The 18,944-nt window shown below is 40.0% G+C and overlaps 1 protein-coding gene across 1 annotated transcript in view; it reads right to left on the bottom strand.

Moving 5' to 3' along the window:
• CTTNBP2 (cortactin binding protein 2) overlaps positions 1-18,944 on the bottom strand; it is a gene marked incomplete at its 5' end in the record, with an annotated part of 168,062 nt that overhangs the window by 10,019 nt on the left and 139,099 nt on the right. The window contains 6 exon segments of the mRNA XM_014593214.2: positions 1,692-1,755; positions 5,629-5,811; positions 6,143-6,348; positions 9,196-9,374; positions 16,875-17,062; positions 17,236-17,388. Of these exon segments, the coding sequence (XP_014448700.1) occupies positions 1,692-1,755; positions 5,629-5,811; positions 6,143-6,348; positions 9,196-9,374; positions 16,875-17,062; positions 17,236-17,388 (973 nt within the window).

Genomic DNA, 18,944 nt, shown 5'->3' with positions numbered 1-18,944 from the left:
AAAGAGTTTTTAAATATTGCAAAAAGTATTTTTTACATGTCATCTAATGCCACAGCCCACTCCCATGTCCTGAAAGATTAGAATACTAAGGTAATAAATCTCCACAGGATTTTGATAACCCACTTAAAATCCTTAGTAGGATAAATTCCATTTCAAAAAGATCCACTTTGACTTGCAGCATTCCAGTCTCCTTATTCTTCCTTTGTCATCTCTGCCTTCCAGGTCAGATAAAGCTAAGACAGTAAGCCGTGTATAGGGGACAGTGACATAAATGCAAATTTTAAACTTGGCTCTGTCACTTATTATCAATATGGCCATGTGCTATGGTTCGAATGTGTTAGAAATGTAGGCCCCAAATTCATATGTTGATGGTATTTGGAGGTGGAGTCTTTAGGAGGTAATTAGGAGTAGGTCATTAGGTAATTAGCTAAGATTAGCAAGGTGGGGCCCACGTGATAGACTGGTGACTTTATACGAAGACACCTAAGCTGGCATGAGCTTGCTCTGTCTTTCCATGTGATGCCATGGCAAGATGTCGCCAGACGTCGGAAACTTGATAATGGACTTGCCAGGCTCCAGACCATGAGCTAAATAAATCTGTTTTCTTCATAGGTTACCCAGTCTATGGCATTCAGGTACAGAAACAGAAAACAGACTAACACCATGAGTCATCTTCTTTCTTCCATCTTAACACCTCAGTTCCTGGGTTCCCTTCTATGTAAAGAATCCTTAATCCTACATCAAAGGGTTATTAGAAAATGACACAGGCTGTTAATAATGGATCTAGTAGTGGGCCTGCAGAAAGTACCATGTATTTCAGTTTCCTTCATCTCCCTTCTCTCTTCAACCTCCCCTTTCAGTAATACTGTAAACCAGGAGACAGGGCCTTAAATGTTACCTGCCCACATGATTTATTGAACTACAATGGGGACCTATTTAAAACTGCTCAAACATTTCCATTGTGTGATTAACTGAATCATCCTTTATACCTCAACATTTGCAAATTGAAATAACCAGTAATTCCCTAGGAACAATATAAGAAAATAAATGAAACCATTACTGTAAACATTTAGCACTTAAAAGTAAGTATCATGCTATCATTCTATGAATCTGGCATTTTAAACAAGTCAAAAGGCTGTCTGAAAGTTCACAAATGCAAGGTTTTATCTTTGTGTCAAGTCCATTAATAACAAGGCCAGTAGGTGGCATGTTGGTTAAGGCATTGGCCTCCCACATGGCCAACAGCAGTTTGAGTCTTAGACCTGGGGGCTTGCTTTCTCACATGATTTCTCTCTCTCTGCTGAGTACACATGTTCTGTAGCAAGCTAAACAATAATAATAATAATGATAAATAAAATTAAATAAACAATTATTTAAAAATCTATTAATAATTATTGAGTTTTCTAAAAATGAAGCCTATAATACTTCTAGCTTATTTAATAAACTAAAACTGAAGCAGGCTTTACATTAAGTTATATTAAACTAAAAGAACACTTTAAAGGTTTCATTCAAAGATATCATTCATTCACTGAATTTCAGTTTAATACCAAGATTTGAATGATGGCTTTTCTAAAACTTATCAACAGCAGTAACAGTCACACAGACTAGAAATAAGAACATGGACTATGTAAAATAGTATTAGTTACTTGATTTATGTTATTTGCTGAGTTACATCTGCAAGGTGAACTTACTTTTGTCTTGACAGAGAAGCATTCTTGCTACAGCTCAGATGTGACATAGTCCTATTTTTTATACCTGTAAAAATATACAGTCATGTTCAGTAGACTGGAACATTGCCTCTGTGAATTTTGAACTCTGTATTTAAAATAATCTGACTATTCATTCTGCAGCCTTTTGTTCTTGGATTAATGTTCACCTCTCGAAGGGATTTTCCCCAGTACAGAAACTCCAGGAGCTGCTCCCGACATAGGCACTGCCAAAAGTCTGGGAATATCCACCTCCCTCATGTATGTACACTGGAGGATCAGCTCAGGCAGCTTGGTCTCTGCTTTCATCAATGGCCCTTTTTCTCACTAGTCAAGTCCCTATTTCCTTAGGTCCTTGTTCCTCAAGTACCAAAAGAGGAGTTTTAAGACCTGTCTTTTAACAATGGTAATCTCTCTTTATTTGCCTTCTAAACAACACTGTGTAATTGAGTGTAGTTTTTGGTGTATGGGCCCATCAGGGCACTACAGGGCACGTGGTGCTAACTGTGCACATAAAGGAATATAACAGTCAACAGCTTTGTATTACAGAGGAAAGAAAATAGAAACAGTATACAATCAATCAGGAAATTTAAAAATAATACCATAAATCATACCAATGTTTTTCAAAGTAGTTTATAACCTAATTATTAGGTCATTGGGAAAGTCATGACATATTTTTCTGTTTTTCTTTGCAAAAACGTGCCATCCTAACAACCCAATAAAAGAGAATACAAAGGGGCCAGTAGGTGGAATGGTGGTTAAGTTGCTGGACTCCCACATGGCTGATTGCAGTTTGAGTGCCAGACCTGGTGGATTGAAACTCATGCCAGGCGTGTGTGTGTGTGTGTGTGTGTGTGTGTGTGTGTGTGCATGCCCCTGATCCCAAAAGAATGGAGGAGAAGGGATTTTGGCATAGCTGTCCCCACTGGAGGATAGCTATTTTCACTTTCCCTCTGTCTATGTCTACATTAGTGTGCTAGTTTCTTTCTTTCTTTTTTTTCTTTTTCTTTTTTTTTTTTTTTGAGAGGTTTTTGCTATAGGGTGCATGTGCTTGCCAGAAAGACAGAGAGAGACATAGAGACAGAAAGCGAGAAGTCACCCCCTGGGGCGGATGGCCAGGCCGCAATCCCTTCTCCTCCATTCTCCTCTCGGGATCTTGGGCACGCATGCACACACGCCCAGCGTGAGTTTTAAGCCAGTGGGTCCAGGACACGAACCGTGGTTGACTACGTGGGAGTCCAGTGACACAGCCATTACGCTAACTGCTGGTTCCCGCACAACCCATGGTTGTTATATGTGGGTGCCCATGGATTATCATCGTGTGTGTCCAGGATAAGGGTGGCACCGACTGAAGAAAATGCGATTGGCTTTGCAAGAAACAAAAACAGACTGCAAAACCTCTATTTCTGGAAGAGGTAGATTGGACCAGGTGGACAAGGGATCTGAACCTCTGTTCTCTGTAAGTGGAGATGATAATTATCATCGTAAAAATGGATAAGAGCAAGTAAAGGTATGATCCTGGCTGCAGAAAGTCATCTGGAAGGTCGCCATACTATACTTGGAGGCTGAAGTCTAGTGTCGCTCTTTTTCCCTGAATTAAACCCTCTGACTTTGGGAAGCAATGCCAGGCTCATGGGGTGAGGACATATCCTATCACTGGGTTCCCAGAAAAGTCATAATGCATTTTTGCATAGAAATACAGAAAAAAATACATCATGACTTTTCTTACAACTCAATATAAAGATATAACACCTTTTGAAAAAGTATAAGGAAACTCTTATTTAGTGACTCTAATCATTAAAAAAGAGGCTGGAGTTTACTAGCACACTTAGGGTAATTAGAGAACTCTAACATCTATTAATACAGTTAGAAATATTAAGCTGTGTTTTGTTAATTTTTAATAAAAAGCTAAGTATGAAACTATATTCATGACTAAGAGCAACTTTATGTTTTAAGGAATATAAAATTTTAGGCACTATCATTTTTTTATGTTGAAACTCCACTGTTGTAAAGTTGACATAAAATGACACAAAACAAGTAATTTGGAGGGATGGGGTATTCAAGACCTAAACAAATGACATATATCAGAAATCCACAATGTACATGAGGTGGAGACTTTTAAATAGGTGGAGGATGGGCTCTTTATTCGTGTTCACAAGAGATATATTTAGGGGCTGGATGATTGTACAGTGGTGAAACATGGCACTCTGCAACCCTGACCCACATGGGAAGGTTCCTGGTTTGAGTCAGGAGACCACGAGTGTAGCAGGCACATGCCACATGCATGCCCGTGATGTGGGCTGGCTGGAGCTGGGGCTAGATCATGGCATCAAGACCTTGTTGGGGATGCTGTCTTTCTCTCTATCTCCCTTACTTATGGAAGAAATAATAAACCTAAGAAAAGGTCATGTTAAATGGCAGTTTTCATCTTTTTATTCTTCCTTAGATATACATTTTTCTTAGAAAAGACATTTAAGCTTTGTATACTCGCCCACTATCCTATTACCAACTAAAAAAGGAATAGGTCTCAAATCTGGACAGACGTATTATGTCTCCTTAGAATGAAAATGCCCATGTTTCTTATTTATATGTGATGTTCTATCATGTGGCATCAATAAGTCTCATGACCTAATAAATATATATAAGGTCTATGAGAGCAGGGATATTTTCCCTCTGTTTTTACTGCTCTATTTCCAGTTCTTAGAACAGAAGCTGGTACCTGGTGTACACCACATATGATGTATAAAAAGATCTGTGTAAGACTGATTCACTTGTAACAGCCTTAAATTGATATCAAAGCTGTCTCTAACATGCTTTTCTTTCTTTCCTTGTCTGTGTGTGCATGTATGTGTGTGTGGTGTTATAGACGGGGTCTTACTACACCCTAATCTTCCTGTTTCAGCTCCTAAAGCAGCTGGACTACCAGGACAAACCACCATGGCTGGCTCTTTTCAAAGGATGGGCTAAGGGGCCAGCCTATGACATAATGGTTATGCCTCTGGACTCCCACATAGTTGACCATGATTTGAGTCCCGGGCCCCGTGACTCACACACAGCCTGTGTGCGTGTGTGCCCAAGATCCCAAGAGGAGAATGAAGAAGGGGCTGTGACATGGTTATCTCCCCTGGGGGTGATTTCTTGCTTTCTGTCTCTCTGTCTCTCCAGTGAGCATATACGTCCTACAGCAAAAATCTCTCTCTAAAAAAAAAAGAAGATAAAGGATGGGCTAAGAATGAAACACGGGCCTCCTGAGGGGCTCTGGCCCACTGAGCAGCAGCATCCAGTGTGCTACTGTGGCTGAGGCAATACTAAGCATTTTACAATTGGCTTAGGAATGGTGCACTAAAGAAGTGAAATTAGTTGACTCTGTAGCTTCGTGGGTAAGGGAACTGGATCTCACATAGCCCACTACACTATGATTTCTGACCCCAGTAGCTTGAAAAACATGCTTGGTGTGTGTGTGTGCATGCCCCAAATCTGAACAGAGTGGAGAAATGGAGGAGAAGGGACTACAGCCTGAACACAGCCTATTAAGAGATTCCTCTCTCTCTCTGGCAATTACATGGATCCTCTAGCAATTAAAACAAAACCAAATATGCCAAAGTGCAATGATTTTATTCCGTAAACATAATCGTGAACATCAATCAATCAATAAAAAACTAAAAAACAATTGACAACTAACAAGGTAAAGATGAATTTAACTTTGGAATTCTGAAATGAGTGGTTTTTTTCAGGTAGAGGCTTCCAAATATTTTTGAATCTACCTGTGACATAGTGTGTATTTTCTGTGAAAACATGCCATGAAATACTCAGAGTTTTTGTTTTGCTGAATACATCATGGTAAAAATAAAAATACGTCTGCATTTAGGAACTAGCTTAGGGGTGCCAACCTCCTCCTGGGCAGCATGCCTACTCCCCTTACCTCCGTTGCTCAAGTCCGGCTTATTCCAGGTAGGTGAAGAGAAACGGCCAGACTTCTTTCGAGGACTGGTGTTCACCTTTCTCCAGGCACCACTCTCGCCTTTCTTCTTGCTGCAATTGTAACTCGAAACTAGGGATAAGGGGAAGCTTCCTCCTTTGAAGTCCGCAATATGCTGGTCTAGCTCTGAAACAACACAAACCACATACTGCCTAAAAGGAAGTCAGTGCTAAGGTAGTTTCTGATCATAAAGCAATGTGCATTTCCTGTTCTCAAAGATACGGACTCTTCGAAATCAAGGCCCTGGCTCAACACCCACACAGGGTGCACCAGCATGAACCTCACAGGGCTGGAATTCGAACACCAGCTAATGATTAAAAACAGAGTTAGGTCTGGAGCAATGTTGTGAAATGTCCATTAATTTTTCTAGTTACAAAGAAAGTAAATCCCTTATAGATGAATTCAAGAAGTGTCATATAAAGGTGTGAATGGCCTGTCCATGCACTAACCCACATACCTGCTCTGGGAAGGGGACAGCCATGCAATACAGCTTTATTAAGCAAGATGCTGAGAGCAGCTTTGACCACAGCCTGCTGTCCTTGGCTGGGGTGTTTTTTAGCCATTGTCTGCCCAACACCAGGTTGTCTTTTCATAGAGGCTCTTGACAATATCGCTTCTTGAACTCTGGGTGCAATGACAGCATTCCACAGCTTTGACATCCACCTAGCAAGAGAGGTGGATTCACCAGTTAAGAGCAGGCTTCTGATGAACTACACACTACTTTACAAAAGGACAGGTTTAAAGACCTCTGGAGAAAAAAACAGACATGATTTTGTAAATGTGCTACCTTTCCCAGGTAATTTCTGAAAAGTAGAACTATCCAATATCACAGTAGCTTAAATTTGCTTAAAAAATGTAATGTATTTCAAATTAAAGTGAGTAGTTATATGTCTCTCAATGCTGGAATCAATGCTTGAGTATTTATGAATGAATGAATGAATGAATGAATGAACACATGCATGAATAAATACATGGAAAGTAGATTTAAAGAAGGAAGACGTATAGGAAAATTATTGGGTCATTGGGAAAGTCATGATGCATTTTTGTATAGAAAAACATAAAAAATATATTGTGATTGTCCTGATGACCTTATATTTTCTGAAAGTTCAAGTTTAAATAGCTTATACTTATTTGCTACATTTTCTTATTAAGACACACATATATTATACCTTAATATTTTTGAAACCAAGGACAAACTAAATGTGCTTCCTCCAAGCCACAGGCTCACTGCTGCACATGGGTGAACTCAGCCCTGCAGAGGGTGGTGTCAACTGGCCATTGCCTCTGGTGGACTCTCTGTATTAACAGCCGTAAGTCATGGGACTTCAGCCCAAATATGGAGTACTCAATGCCAATTAAAATCCCTTCAAGAAGTATTACAATTTGTTGTAGCATTAAGAAACAGTCACTATTGGACTACCTCCATAGACCATGGCTAGATCCCACATGGCCATCCATATGGTTCAAGTCCCAGATCTGGTGCTTAAGAAACATTCCAGGCATGTGTACATGCATGTCCAAAATCTCAAAAGGATGGAGAGACTGTGGTGTAACTATTCTCCATGGGAGGGTGCTTTCTCCTCTCCCTTAGTCTCTCTTTCTACCAGTATATGTGCCCTCTAGCAAACAAACAATCAAGCAAAGCAAAACAAAATAAAACAAAACAAAACAGTTACTGTGATTGGGACTAGCAGTTGGTATAATGGCTATATTGCTGGGCTCCCATAGTAGACCATGGTTCAAGTCCCAGACCCGGTGGCTTAAACTCATGCTGAGCGCATGTGCATGTGTGCATGCATGCCCAACCTCCCAAGAGGAGATTGGAGGAGAAGGGATTGTGGTGTGGCTATCCCCCTTAGAGGGTGATTTCTCACTTTCTGTCTCGGTCTCTGTCTTTCTGGCAAGTGCACGTGCCCTATAGCAAAAACCTCTCAAAAAAACCAAAACAAAACAAAAACAAAACAAAACAAATGAAAAAGAAAACAGTTACTGTGATTAAAGAGTGTAGAAACAAAACCGCATTTCTTAGGACTGGACCTTTTTCAAAGCCATTAGATACTAGCATGTAACTTCCAAGTGTTGTTAAAAGCTATTACCCAGGGATCTGTAGATTAATCCATTGTAAACTTCTCTGTTTATGTCTAGGGGTATGTAATTCAACAATAACAAAAAAGAAATTAAACTGCAATTAGGAATGCAGACAAAACTGATATTCCATTGTATAATGTAAGTCAAGATTACACTGTATAAAGTGCTAAAGGTATAAAATGATAAGCTTTGCTTTAAAAAATAAAAGCTGCTCCTAACATGCTGTTGGGAGACAATTCTGTATGGCATTTCTACACATCTGGTGTCAGCTTTCATTTTGGACTATTTTTAGATGTGAAAGATAGAGATGGTACCTTCTTTGGGAGCCTAGCATAGATGTGTCTCCTGACCAAGTTAATGAAGGTAACATTTCCTTCCAGGGCAATAGATGGGCAGATTTGCCAGCATCCTCTTTCAGAAGCCCTGAAGGGAGCTCCAGAACTGTGATCAGCAAATCCAGTATCCCTCTGGGCTGCTGCTCTGCATTACCCATGGAATGTAGGGGCAAGAGATACCTAAAAACCTGAAGCTTGGGCTGTCTTCTGTGCAGTAAGTGATAAAGTCCTTTGCTCCTGATCCAGAGTCCAAAACCTATTAGCTTGCAATTGGTACAATTCCCAGAGCTGCCACAGTTCTTGACACAGACTATGCTCTGTCTAGGAAAGGCAAAAATTGGTTTCTAATTATCTTGAGACTCTGGTATAAAAAAATGCTTAAACAGAATTGTGATACTGACAAAGAAAGTGGTAAATACATCAATAAATGCATTTGGTTTTCAGCAAGAAAATGCTCTGTATATTTAATTTAGTACTTCTTTCTTCCCCCTGGGAACTGTTATTAAATTGATGGTGTGTCTATAATAAAGGAGGTACATTATTTGCATCCTCTGCTTTCCAAAATGGATTGCTATTTGGGAAGACAGAAAATGTGGAATCAAATTTGCCAGCTAATCACAGAACCCTTACTAAGCTGGAGGGTGACAATGCTTTTCCTCTTTTCAATTTCCTCCTGATTTTCTATTACATTAACCTTATTGTATATATGTCTGTTCACATAAGCTTCTTCAAAAGAAAACACATTTAAGTGTCTATGTCTCAATAAAGGTTTTCAATTTATTAATAGAAAGCAGGCCTTTGGGGTGAGGGGCATAAAACACATTTCAAGATTTCTAGTGTGGGACCTACCCCAAGAGATACTTCACTGTAAGCTGAACATGACTCTGATGAGTTTTGTAATAAGGGGAAATTGTACCCTACAGCAGACAGGTCACAGTCTCTCTCTGACGAGAGCATGGAGCAATGGCTTTCCATGTGGATGACAAGAAGTGGCCCATGGCAGCCTGGTCAGCATTCTCACTCTCAGACATCCCAAATTTGCCAAAGTTCTATTTTAAGTTGGTAAATAAGGAGAAATGGCACTTACTTCACTGTTGCTTGGGCATGTCCTGGGACTACAGGACAAGCTAGGAAATACTTTGGGCCCAGAAGCGCTTCAGGTGTGCCCAAGCGGGCCAGGCAGGAGTTGAGCTGACGCCAGACAGACAGAGCCCAGTCGATGATCTTGCACACGGGATCGCAGGGTGAAGGCACCTGACCTCTGAACTGGAGAGACAGGGAGGTGGAACACAGGGACTTGGCTTAGAACATACTGCTATTCTTTTTGTTTTGGGAATCTAAAATTAAAAATATAAGACAAAAATTGTGTGGAACCTGATTTTACGTTTACTTGTGGTGGTTGAAGGAAAGATAACCAGTCATACATATTAGGACATATCAGTAGGTGTGCTAACGTGTTAGTGTGATAAACATTTTTCTCATTTAATTTAATTCTTACCACAAGCCAGAGGTAGACATTTTAACCATTTTATATATCAAAGGAGTGAGTATGAAGAAATTATAACTTGCCCAGGTTACATAGGTAATAGGGGGCAAAGCTAAGGCCAAAGTTGATTTCAATTTTCTTAATAAGGCAAAATTGACAAATAATTATATATATTTATGGTGTACAATGTAGTGTTTTGATATAAAAGGATTTTGAAAAGTTTGTGGAAAAAGGGAGTAAGTTTAGAGACCGGCAGGTGACATGATAGTTAAGGTGCTAGACTTGCACATAGCCAAATGTGGTTCAAGTCTTAGACCTGGTGGCTTGCTTAGACACTTTTCCTCTCTCTCTCTCTCTCTCTCTCTCAGTCTCTGGTGAGTACCTGTGCCCTATAGCAAATTATGAAATAATAATAAATTTTTTTCATAAAAGGAACAAGTATATTTTGGTATAAAAAATTTTGAATTCCATGCATTTTAAGATATAATATACATTTCCATGAACTTTTTGAAGACCCTGCATATGACCTTTCATACACACACACAGACACACACACACACACACACACACACACACACACACACACACACACATATATATGTATATACAAATACACACAAGTGAAATTAAGTCAAGTTAATTAAGTCATCACTTCACTTTTTTTGTGGTGAGAACGTCAACTTTACTCTTTTAGCAGCTTTCAAATATGCATTATTGCTAACTTTATAGCTTATTTTTATTTTATTTTATTTTATTTTTTTTGGGGGGGGAGAGATTTTCACTGTAGGGCGCGTGCGCTCGCCAGACAGACAGAGAGAGACATAGAGACAGAAAGCGAGAAATCACCCCCCAGGGGGGATGGTCACGCCGCAATCCCTTCTCCTCCATTCTCCTCTCGGGATCTTGGGCACGCACGCACACGCGCCCGGCGTGAGTTTTAAGCCACCGGGTCCGGGACATGAACCGCGGTCGACTACGTGGGAGTCCAGCGACATAGCCATTACGCTAACTGCTGGTTCCCAGCTTATTTTTAATAAATAGAACAATAGTGTTAAAATACTGACTTAGGCCCACACCTGGTGTCACACACTGGTGAGACACTATGCTCTGAAGGACGGCACTAAATGGGAAGCCCAGGTTCAATTCCTGGTCCAACCTAAAGGCCAGGCGTGGTGGCGTGCACCCATAGTCCTAGCGACTCAGGAAGCTGCTCTGGGTAACACAGTGAGACTCTGTCAGAAAAGGAGTCAGTCATGGTGGCATGCACCTGCCACTCTCAGCTGGGAGGTTGAGGCAGGAGGATTACAACACAGTAAGATTATATTTATTTATTTAGGTTTAAGAATTATTTTAATTCAAAGCAGCATTTAGTGAAATAATAAAAAAAGGAGTTCATCACATTTAAAATGAAGTTGGTGGGTGTGGCAGGTGGCATGGTGGTTGAGGCGCTAGACTCCCACCTGGCTGGCTACAGTTTGAGTCCTGGACCTGGCAGCTTGCTTTCTCACTTTCCCTTTCTCACTCTCTGTCTCTCTCTGGTCAAATTAAAAAATAATAACAAATAAAATTAAATAATTCTTTTTAAAAAAACCAAGTTGGTTAAAACCATTAAGCTCAAGAAATTTCTTCCTCGAGCTTAACATTTCCAATGATTTCTGTTCAAGTCTTACTCCCTATAGTTGGCCAGGGCTGAGGGGAGAGGACAGGCTTAGCTCTGTGGGCCGCTGACAGAGGGAAAGGTGTCTCCCAGCTACCTCATCAAAGCCACATGTGAAATCAGGGAGGGGGAGGGCAAAGCTCTCACTTAAACTGAGTCCCCAGGGAAACATATTTTTGTTTTTTCTTAGCAAAATTAAATTATTCTCTTAATGACTGTCCAGTAAACTGCTTTTAAAGATCACATTGTTAGGTAATCTGATAGAAGAAGACAAAGGCAAAATGATATTTGTCAACTCTGAGGACCTGAAGAAACAGGTGGGCACCTCTTCTCTCCAAATTGCAGACGTGTACATGAAATTTCCTACTTTGTGGGCTTGCCCTAAAGCATAGTAGCTGAGCCTTGTATGTTGGGAGTCAAATCCCACATCTTTGACTGTAGCAGTTCAAATCCTGGCTCTGGTGGTTTGAAAAACCAAATCCTAATAAAATGGAGAAATGGAAAACAAAAACAAAAACAAAAACAGAAAGAAAGAAAGGATTGTGGTGTGATCAGGCCCTATTAAGGGCTGCTTCTCCCCTCTCTTTTTCTGGTAATTAAAAACAAAACAAAAATTTTCTCATTTTGCAAGTTTGCTATTTCATGGTAACAGTGGTTGTTGTTTGACAGTACATTAAAAATTGATATTTCTTGGGCCATCAGATGGCATAGTGGTTATGTCGCTGGACTCCCATGTGGTTGATCATGGTTCGAGTCCTGGACCTGGTGGCTTGAAACTCATGCCAGGCATGTATGCGTGCATGCCCAAAATCCCGAGAGGAAAACAGAGGAGAAGGTATTGCAACATGGCCATCTCCCTGGCGGTGATTTCTCACTCTCCCCATCTCTGTCTCTCTCTCTCTCTTCAGCAAGTGCATTTACCCAAGGCAAATACCTCTTAAAAACAAAACAAAAAATGAAACAAACTGGTATTTCCTTAAAGGACTATCCAGTAAACTGAATTTCTAATTACTAAATGTTTCTGTGTTCTTAACATCTACCTGTTGAACATAAACACAATTTTGTGGAGATGTTTAGAGTCCTGTATTTAAAAGCATATTTATTATATGCCTACTATACATAATCAGTGATAACTACTATAGGAAAATAAAAAAGACATGTTCATTTGTGTAGTCACAACTGTAGGAAACAACAACAAAAAGTTGCATCAAAAGCTAAGAGAGAAGTAATCAGCTTCAGGGGAGAATGAGGTCTGACTGAGCAACACACAGACCAATCGTGTCTGCCGATGCCTCTGTTGTTAAGTTTATCATCTGTACAATGAGGACTTTGGGCTGTGCTCACGATCTTCAAGACTCCTTACGGATGACGATGTAAGTCCAAATTCAAGCTGCAAAGGTAGTTCGACAGAAGAACTGACTGACTACTGTATTTCCTGGAAAGATAACCAGATGAGCTGGGACTTCAACTGAGTTTCTCAGAGGATACAAAGAATACTTGGTGAGTCAGACAGGGGTGGGAGAAAGAACATCCCATGTACGGACTGGGGAAGGAAATATGGGAGAAGGGAGAAAATGGACGCTGATGCTTGGAAGGAACAAAATGGGTAAAAAATGACAAACTTCCAAGGTAAGTAATCCATATAACTAATTCAAGGTACTGGACCTTATTCCCTGACTAGCATGTCCACTGAAAGAATGACTATATAGCCATGAGTCTTCCTTTAGTTTTCAGGAGGGGGCTGCTGTGTTCCTGACATCTAAGAGCCGCTGCAAGTCCTGCTTCTGCACGGAGCCTCCCTCTTCCCAGCATGTTCTTTCTCCTTCAGATCACAGATGAATGTGACCTAAAAGGCCTTCATGGGATCACAGAGAGGCTTCTGCCCACTCTTCCTAACCCAAGCACTCCTTCCCTGCTCTGCAGTAGTCCCTCTTTCATAACACAGGCTAGTCACCTGCTCATTGCAACCAGCATGCCATCGCGTTGTGCACTCTCTCCACCAAGAGTGCAGCGTTGTCTCTGATGTCATTCATCAGACTTGTGGCCTGGCCACTCAGGAAGAAACAAGGCTTAAATTGATTCATTGGGTCCAGTCCAATGGGCAAAGAACCATGAGTGGGGTTACAGACCTAAATCTGAGCCAAGCTTTAGGTCATCTGTAAATTGAATCTACCCCACGTGGAGGGATGGACTCAGATGCCCTATGCATATGGTCACTGTTAACAGGACTCTATCGGTTTATCCTGCTAGTGAGAAAAATCTGAGGCCAAGACACAAGTCTTCACCAAGTTCTCTAGCTGATATAAAAACCGGGACAGTCAAGAAAATAACCTTATATTTTCAGGAGGAGATAACCCAGTTTTTATGTTGATGACTATTCTGAACTAATCAAACCAACATCTTTATGATTTTCTGGGTTAGAATGAGGGATAATCATATATTTGGTATTTTGAAGTACTTATATAAGAGAATTTCACACATTAAAATAGCCTTGTGTTTTTAAAATGGTAACAAGATTAATGGAGTTTGGGTTATAATTTTAAGCTAAAGGGAATAAGAAGGATATGCTAAAATACATTTTATATATATAAATGTTACAAGAATGTAGAGAATATTGGTATCACCAGGTTTATAAATTTAACTTTCTAGTTTTATAAGGGTTAGTTAAATGCCTGGGAAGATTTGTATCTTAGTAGGAGTTCTTAAAAAGAGAAAGTATACTAAAATTGTAAAGGCCAATTAAACTACTTATGGGAATAAGTCTGAAGTGACATTTCAAAGCTTACTGTTAAAATTTGCTACATTTAGACACCTTAAGAAATCTTTGATGCCGAACTCAGAAGCTTATAGGGGAGCTATGTGGCCAGATGTGCAAACACTGAATACATTTTTTTAAAAATAGCACTCGAATAATCTCTCATGAATAAAAATTGTCCTCCAAGATCCCTAACATGCCATAAGGATACTTCCTTTAAAAATGTTTTCTTAATTGCCAGAGGGTATGTGTGATCACCATCGAGACAGAGACAGATGGAGAGGCAAAAAGCACTCCCTAACAGGGTGTGGCCATGTCACAATCCCGTCCTTCATTTTTCTACTCATCTGGGATTTTGAGACATGCATGCACGTGCACCTGGCATGTTTGTTAAGTCACCAGGGCCAGGATTTGAATTGTACTGTCAGCCATGTGGGATTAGGTTCCCTTGAGCATTAGGCTGTGGGGCTGGCTCAGGAGCAATTTTCATTATAATTTTATAAAATCGAATGCCTTTTTGGTGATATGGAGGAGTCCCACAAGGACAAAGATTTATTTACTACTAGGAGAAATATCCTTCTATTATTTAGAAGTCAGCTATAGTAATTAACCTTGTATAAGAAAGGAGATTCACATAAATCTTTGTTTTCCAAGTCATTTGTTGTTAAAAATTAGTAATCTGTGAAAGTTTGTATGTCCTGCATGAAGGACATAATTTCAACAAGGAGACATAAGAGTTGTTCAGTGATACCAGCCGCTTCACCGAACAGATGCCATACATTATCTGAGGCTTTCAGATCTGTTAGGACAATTTCCTTTTTCATCAAAAGACGACTGATCATCCTATATATCTCATTTCCTTTGCCATTATTCCAGCAAGAGTTCTGAGAGCATGCTATAATTAATGATGGTTGTGGGACCAGCAGTTAGTCTATTGGCTATGTCGCTGGACTCCCATGTAGTCGACCATGGTTCGAGTCCCAGACCCAGTGGCTTAAACTCAGACTGGGCGCGTGTGCATGTATGCCCACGATCCTGAGAGGAGAATGGAGGAAAAGGGATTGTGGCGTGGCCATTCCCCCTGGGAGGTGATTTCTCGCTTTCTGTCTCTGTTTCTCTCTGTCTTTCTGGTGAGCGCATGCACCCTATAGCAAAAAACTCTCCCAAAAAAAGAAAATTAAAAAAAATGATGATTGAATATTACTTTTCTACTAAAACAATATAATTTTTTTTTTAATTAAATACTAGTAGAAAGCCCAGGATTGTTCTGAATGGTTTATTTTCTTAAGTCTCTGTGAAGAATTGGGAAGGGAAACTGACCAAGGGCAGGTGTGCATCTAAGTGCCCACAAAATTAGGTTCTGTGAAGTTACAAGACAGCTGATGTTCTGTAATAGTCATTGATTCTCATCATACACTTATGCCAGAGAATTCATTTCATTAAACTACTGAACGTGATTCCTGGTAAAGGAAGGGCACTGGCCTCTTTTCTCTTCTATTCTTTGCGGCACACCCCTCTCCCAAACACAACGGAAAAAGAATGGAGCTTATGGCTTGGAATTTTCTTTCCAGAGTAAGTAAGATCAATCCTGTAAAAATAATAGTTAAAAGAGAACTAGGGGGTGGTACATTTTACTTGAAATGTTACTAATTCTACAGAATAAAACTGGTGTCTTTCTGGTTATTTATGTATGTGATTTAAATATTAGTAATCATGAAGTTAATGGAAATACTAGTAATTTGAAAATTTACAGACCTATGACTGTCTTTACTTCACTTCCCTTCTTACTTGTTGAGGTCGTACAATGGCTATATTTTGGCCAAGATAATATAGTTAGAAATAGGGCAGCAGATGGCGTAATGGTTATTTCACTGGACTCCCATGTAGTTGACAGTGGTTCAGGTCCTGGACCTGGTGGCTTAAAACTCATGCCTGGTGCATGTACATGTGTACCCAAAATCCTGAGAGGAGACTAGAAGAGAAGAGATTGTGGCAGCATGGCACCCAAAACTAGGGGATGATTTCTCGCTTTCTGTCTCTCTGTCTCTTTCTGTCTTTCTGGTGAGTGCACGTGCCCTAAAACCAAAAAAAAAAAAAAAAAAGAAAAAAGAAAAAAAGGAAAAAAAAAGAGAAAGGAATAAAGAAATAAACAAACAGACAATGATTTTACTATAACTTGAAGACTGAAGATTTCTCTGATTAAATTAGAAATTTCAGGTCACAGTGTCAGGCACTGTTGACTGGATTATCAAAAACAGGGTGAAGTATCCTCCTACTTCTCTCCTCCCATATACCCTCCTGTCCCCCATCTTAGCCCAAGAGTGATTAATTTTCTAACCTAGGGACCAGCAGTTAACGTAATGGCTATGTTGCTGGACTCCCATGTAGTCAACCGCAGTTCGAGTCCGGACCTGGTGGCTTAAACTCATGCCGGGCACATGTGTGTGCGTGCCCAAGATCCCGAGAAGAGAATGGAGAAGGGATTGCAGCGTGGTCATCCCCCCCTTGTGGGTGATTTCTCGCTTTCTGTCTCTCTGTCTCTCTCTGTCTTTCTGGTGAGCGCACGTGCCCTATAGCAAAAACCTCTCCAAAAAAACAATTCTAACCTAGCTGTCTCCAGCATTTAGAAATTGGCAAGATTCCTTGAGAACAGTTAATAACAATAGTAAAACTTATATACATTTTCTTGTATTTAATATAGTCTAGAAACTGTTAGACATTTCACACTTAGTATCTTATTTAACCCTTGAATATCCAAATTTTTCACTTGTCATGGTACACAATGCATGGTAAAATGCAAACCTAAATTTCCTGACAATGAAAACTTCTGCTCTCCTGGAAACAGGTTGCAGCTGCTGTGTTCATTACCTTACTCGCCACTTTCCTTCTTAAGAACCTCTGCAGCAGTCCTTGCATGGGCTCGCCATCCCACCGCAGCTGAATCCAGCGGAAGTGCTGCTGCACCAGCAAGTCAGAGCCCTGCAGACAGGCCTTGGCAATGGTTCCCATCAAAAAGCAGTTCTCATGAAAGTAATAGCATTCAGATGTCCCATTCCCTGAAATAAACCAAATGCAGTGGTCCATTTTCAGTAAGTTATATTATGGGACAAATACAAACTAGAACAAGGTAAGAAAAGAACAGAAAGTATACTCGGCCCTCTGGGAAACAGAAAGATTGGACAGTACCACAGAAGTTTGCTTCTCAGCATGGTCCCTTCCCTGTTGTTACCTTTTTGGAAAGTATAGGGGCTTTCAGTGCTGCGATTTTCTAGCGGTGCCAAAAAGTCCCCCAGTAACTCTGACAAAGATGACTTTTCCAAATTCTCTAAGATGATGATGGTTTTCTTCTTTACAGGAGATTGTTTCACTGGGATCAGACAATCTGTAGTCAGAAAGAAAATGAAAAATTAAAGCTTTTATTAAAATCTATGCAAATTTGAAAAAATTTAAAAGTTTGAAGATATAAAGTGTTAACAAAAATGTAGAACAATGAGAATGCCCCCCAAATTACTACAGAAATATAACAGCTCTGGAAACCAGTTTGGCATGATTTAATCCAACTGAAGAAACACACACACACACACACACACGTACACCCCTATGCACCTAGTCCCACTAACAGATCATAGAAAGAATCAGCTCAATGCCCACCAATAGGATGGCTGAAAAAAATGGAAGTATATTTATACAATGGACATAAAAGTGAACAAATGACAACTATAAGTAACAATGTAGACCATCATCATAAGCAATATATTAAGAAACACATCACAAAAAATATGTACAGGATGATTTCATCAAGTAAATTTCAAAACAGGCAACATTAAACGCACAATTTAGGGATTCACACGCAAATAGTAAAACTATAGAGAAAACCTAAGAAATAATTATCCTGAAAGATAGACTTGGTGGCCAGGCAGTGAGTGGTGCAGTGACAATGCAGCTGCACTCACATGAGAAAGGTCCTGGGTGTATGTCACAGGACCTCTCTGAGCACACCAGGCATGCAAATACCCATGACACAGGATGGTTGGAACTAGAGGACTAGATTTATGGCACTGGAATCTTGTAGAGGTGCCTGTCTGCCTGTCTCTCTCTCCATTTCTTTCTCTTTCATGGAAGAAGTAAATGGGTAAAATTAAAATTAAAAAAAAAAAATGACTAGTGGTTACTTCCAGAAGGAAGGTTTGTAATCAGCGGGAGAGGGATGGTGCAGGCCCATTCTGACATATAATGCCTCTCTTTCATAGTTTGGCTTACTTTGCTTAGCCGTAAATCATCATATTTATCCACCTTCTATCAAATGCCAAGGTATTCTTGTTTTTATATGACTGAATAGTATTCCACAGTCTATATGTGATACACTTTTCCAATCCATTCTTTCTTTTGTGGACACTTTGGTTGCTTCTATGTCTTGGCAATTGTGACTAATGCTGAAATAAACATGCATGTGCAAGTGTTTTTCCTGAGTGTATTCCTATCCTTTGGGTAGATACACAGTGGCAAAATTGCTGGATCATATGGTAGTTCTATCTGAAGTTTTTGGAGGAACCTCCATATTGTTCTTCACAGTGGCTGTACTAATTTATATTCCCACCAACGGTGTAGGAGGGTTCACTTGTGATCATGCCCTTGCCAGCACTTTTCATTCCTTTTTTTCCCCCTATTTATTTATTTATTTAATCTTAGCCATTCTGACTGGGGTTAGGTGGTATCTCATTGTGGTTTTGATGTGCATCTCCCTTATGATAAGGGATGTTGAGCATTTTTTCATATGCTTTTTGGTATTTTTTCATATGTCTTCCTTAGAGAGCTCCTTTGTCTATTTTTTTTTTTTTTAAGAGAGAGATTTTTGCTATCGAGCACGTGTACTCGACAGAGAGACAGAAAGCAAGAAGTCACCTCCCGGAGGAATGGCCATGCCACAATCCCTTCTCC

The sequence above is a fragment of the Tupaia chinensis genome, unplaced genomic scaffold, assembly GCF_000334495.1.
Source record: "Tupaia chinensis unplaced genomic scaffold, TupChi_1.0 Scaffold139935_1, whole genome shotgun sequence".
Classification (NCBI taxonomy): Eukaryota; Metazoa; Chordata; class Mammalia; order Scandentia; family Tupaiidae; genus Tupaia; species Tupaia belangeri.
The sequence above is the reverse complement of the archived record's forward strand: the minus strand, read 5'-3'. Positions and strand labels throughout refer to the sequence as shown.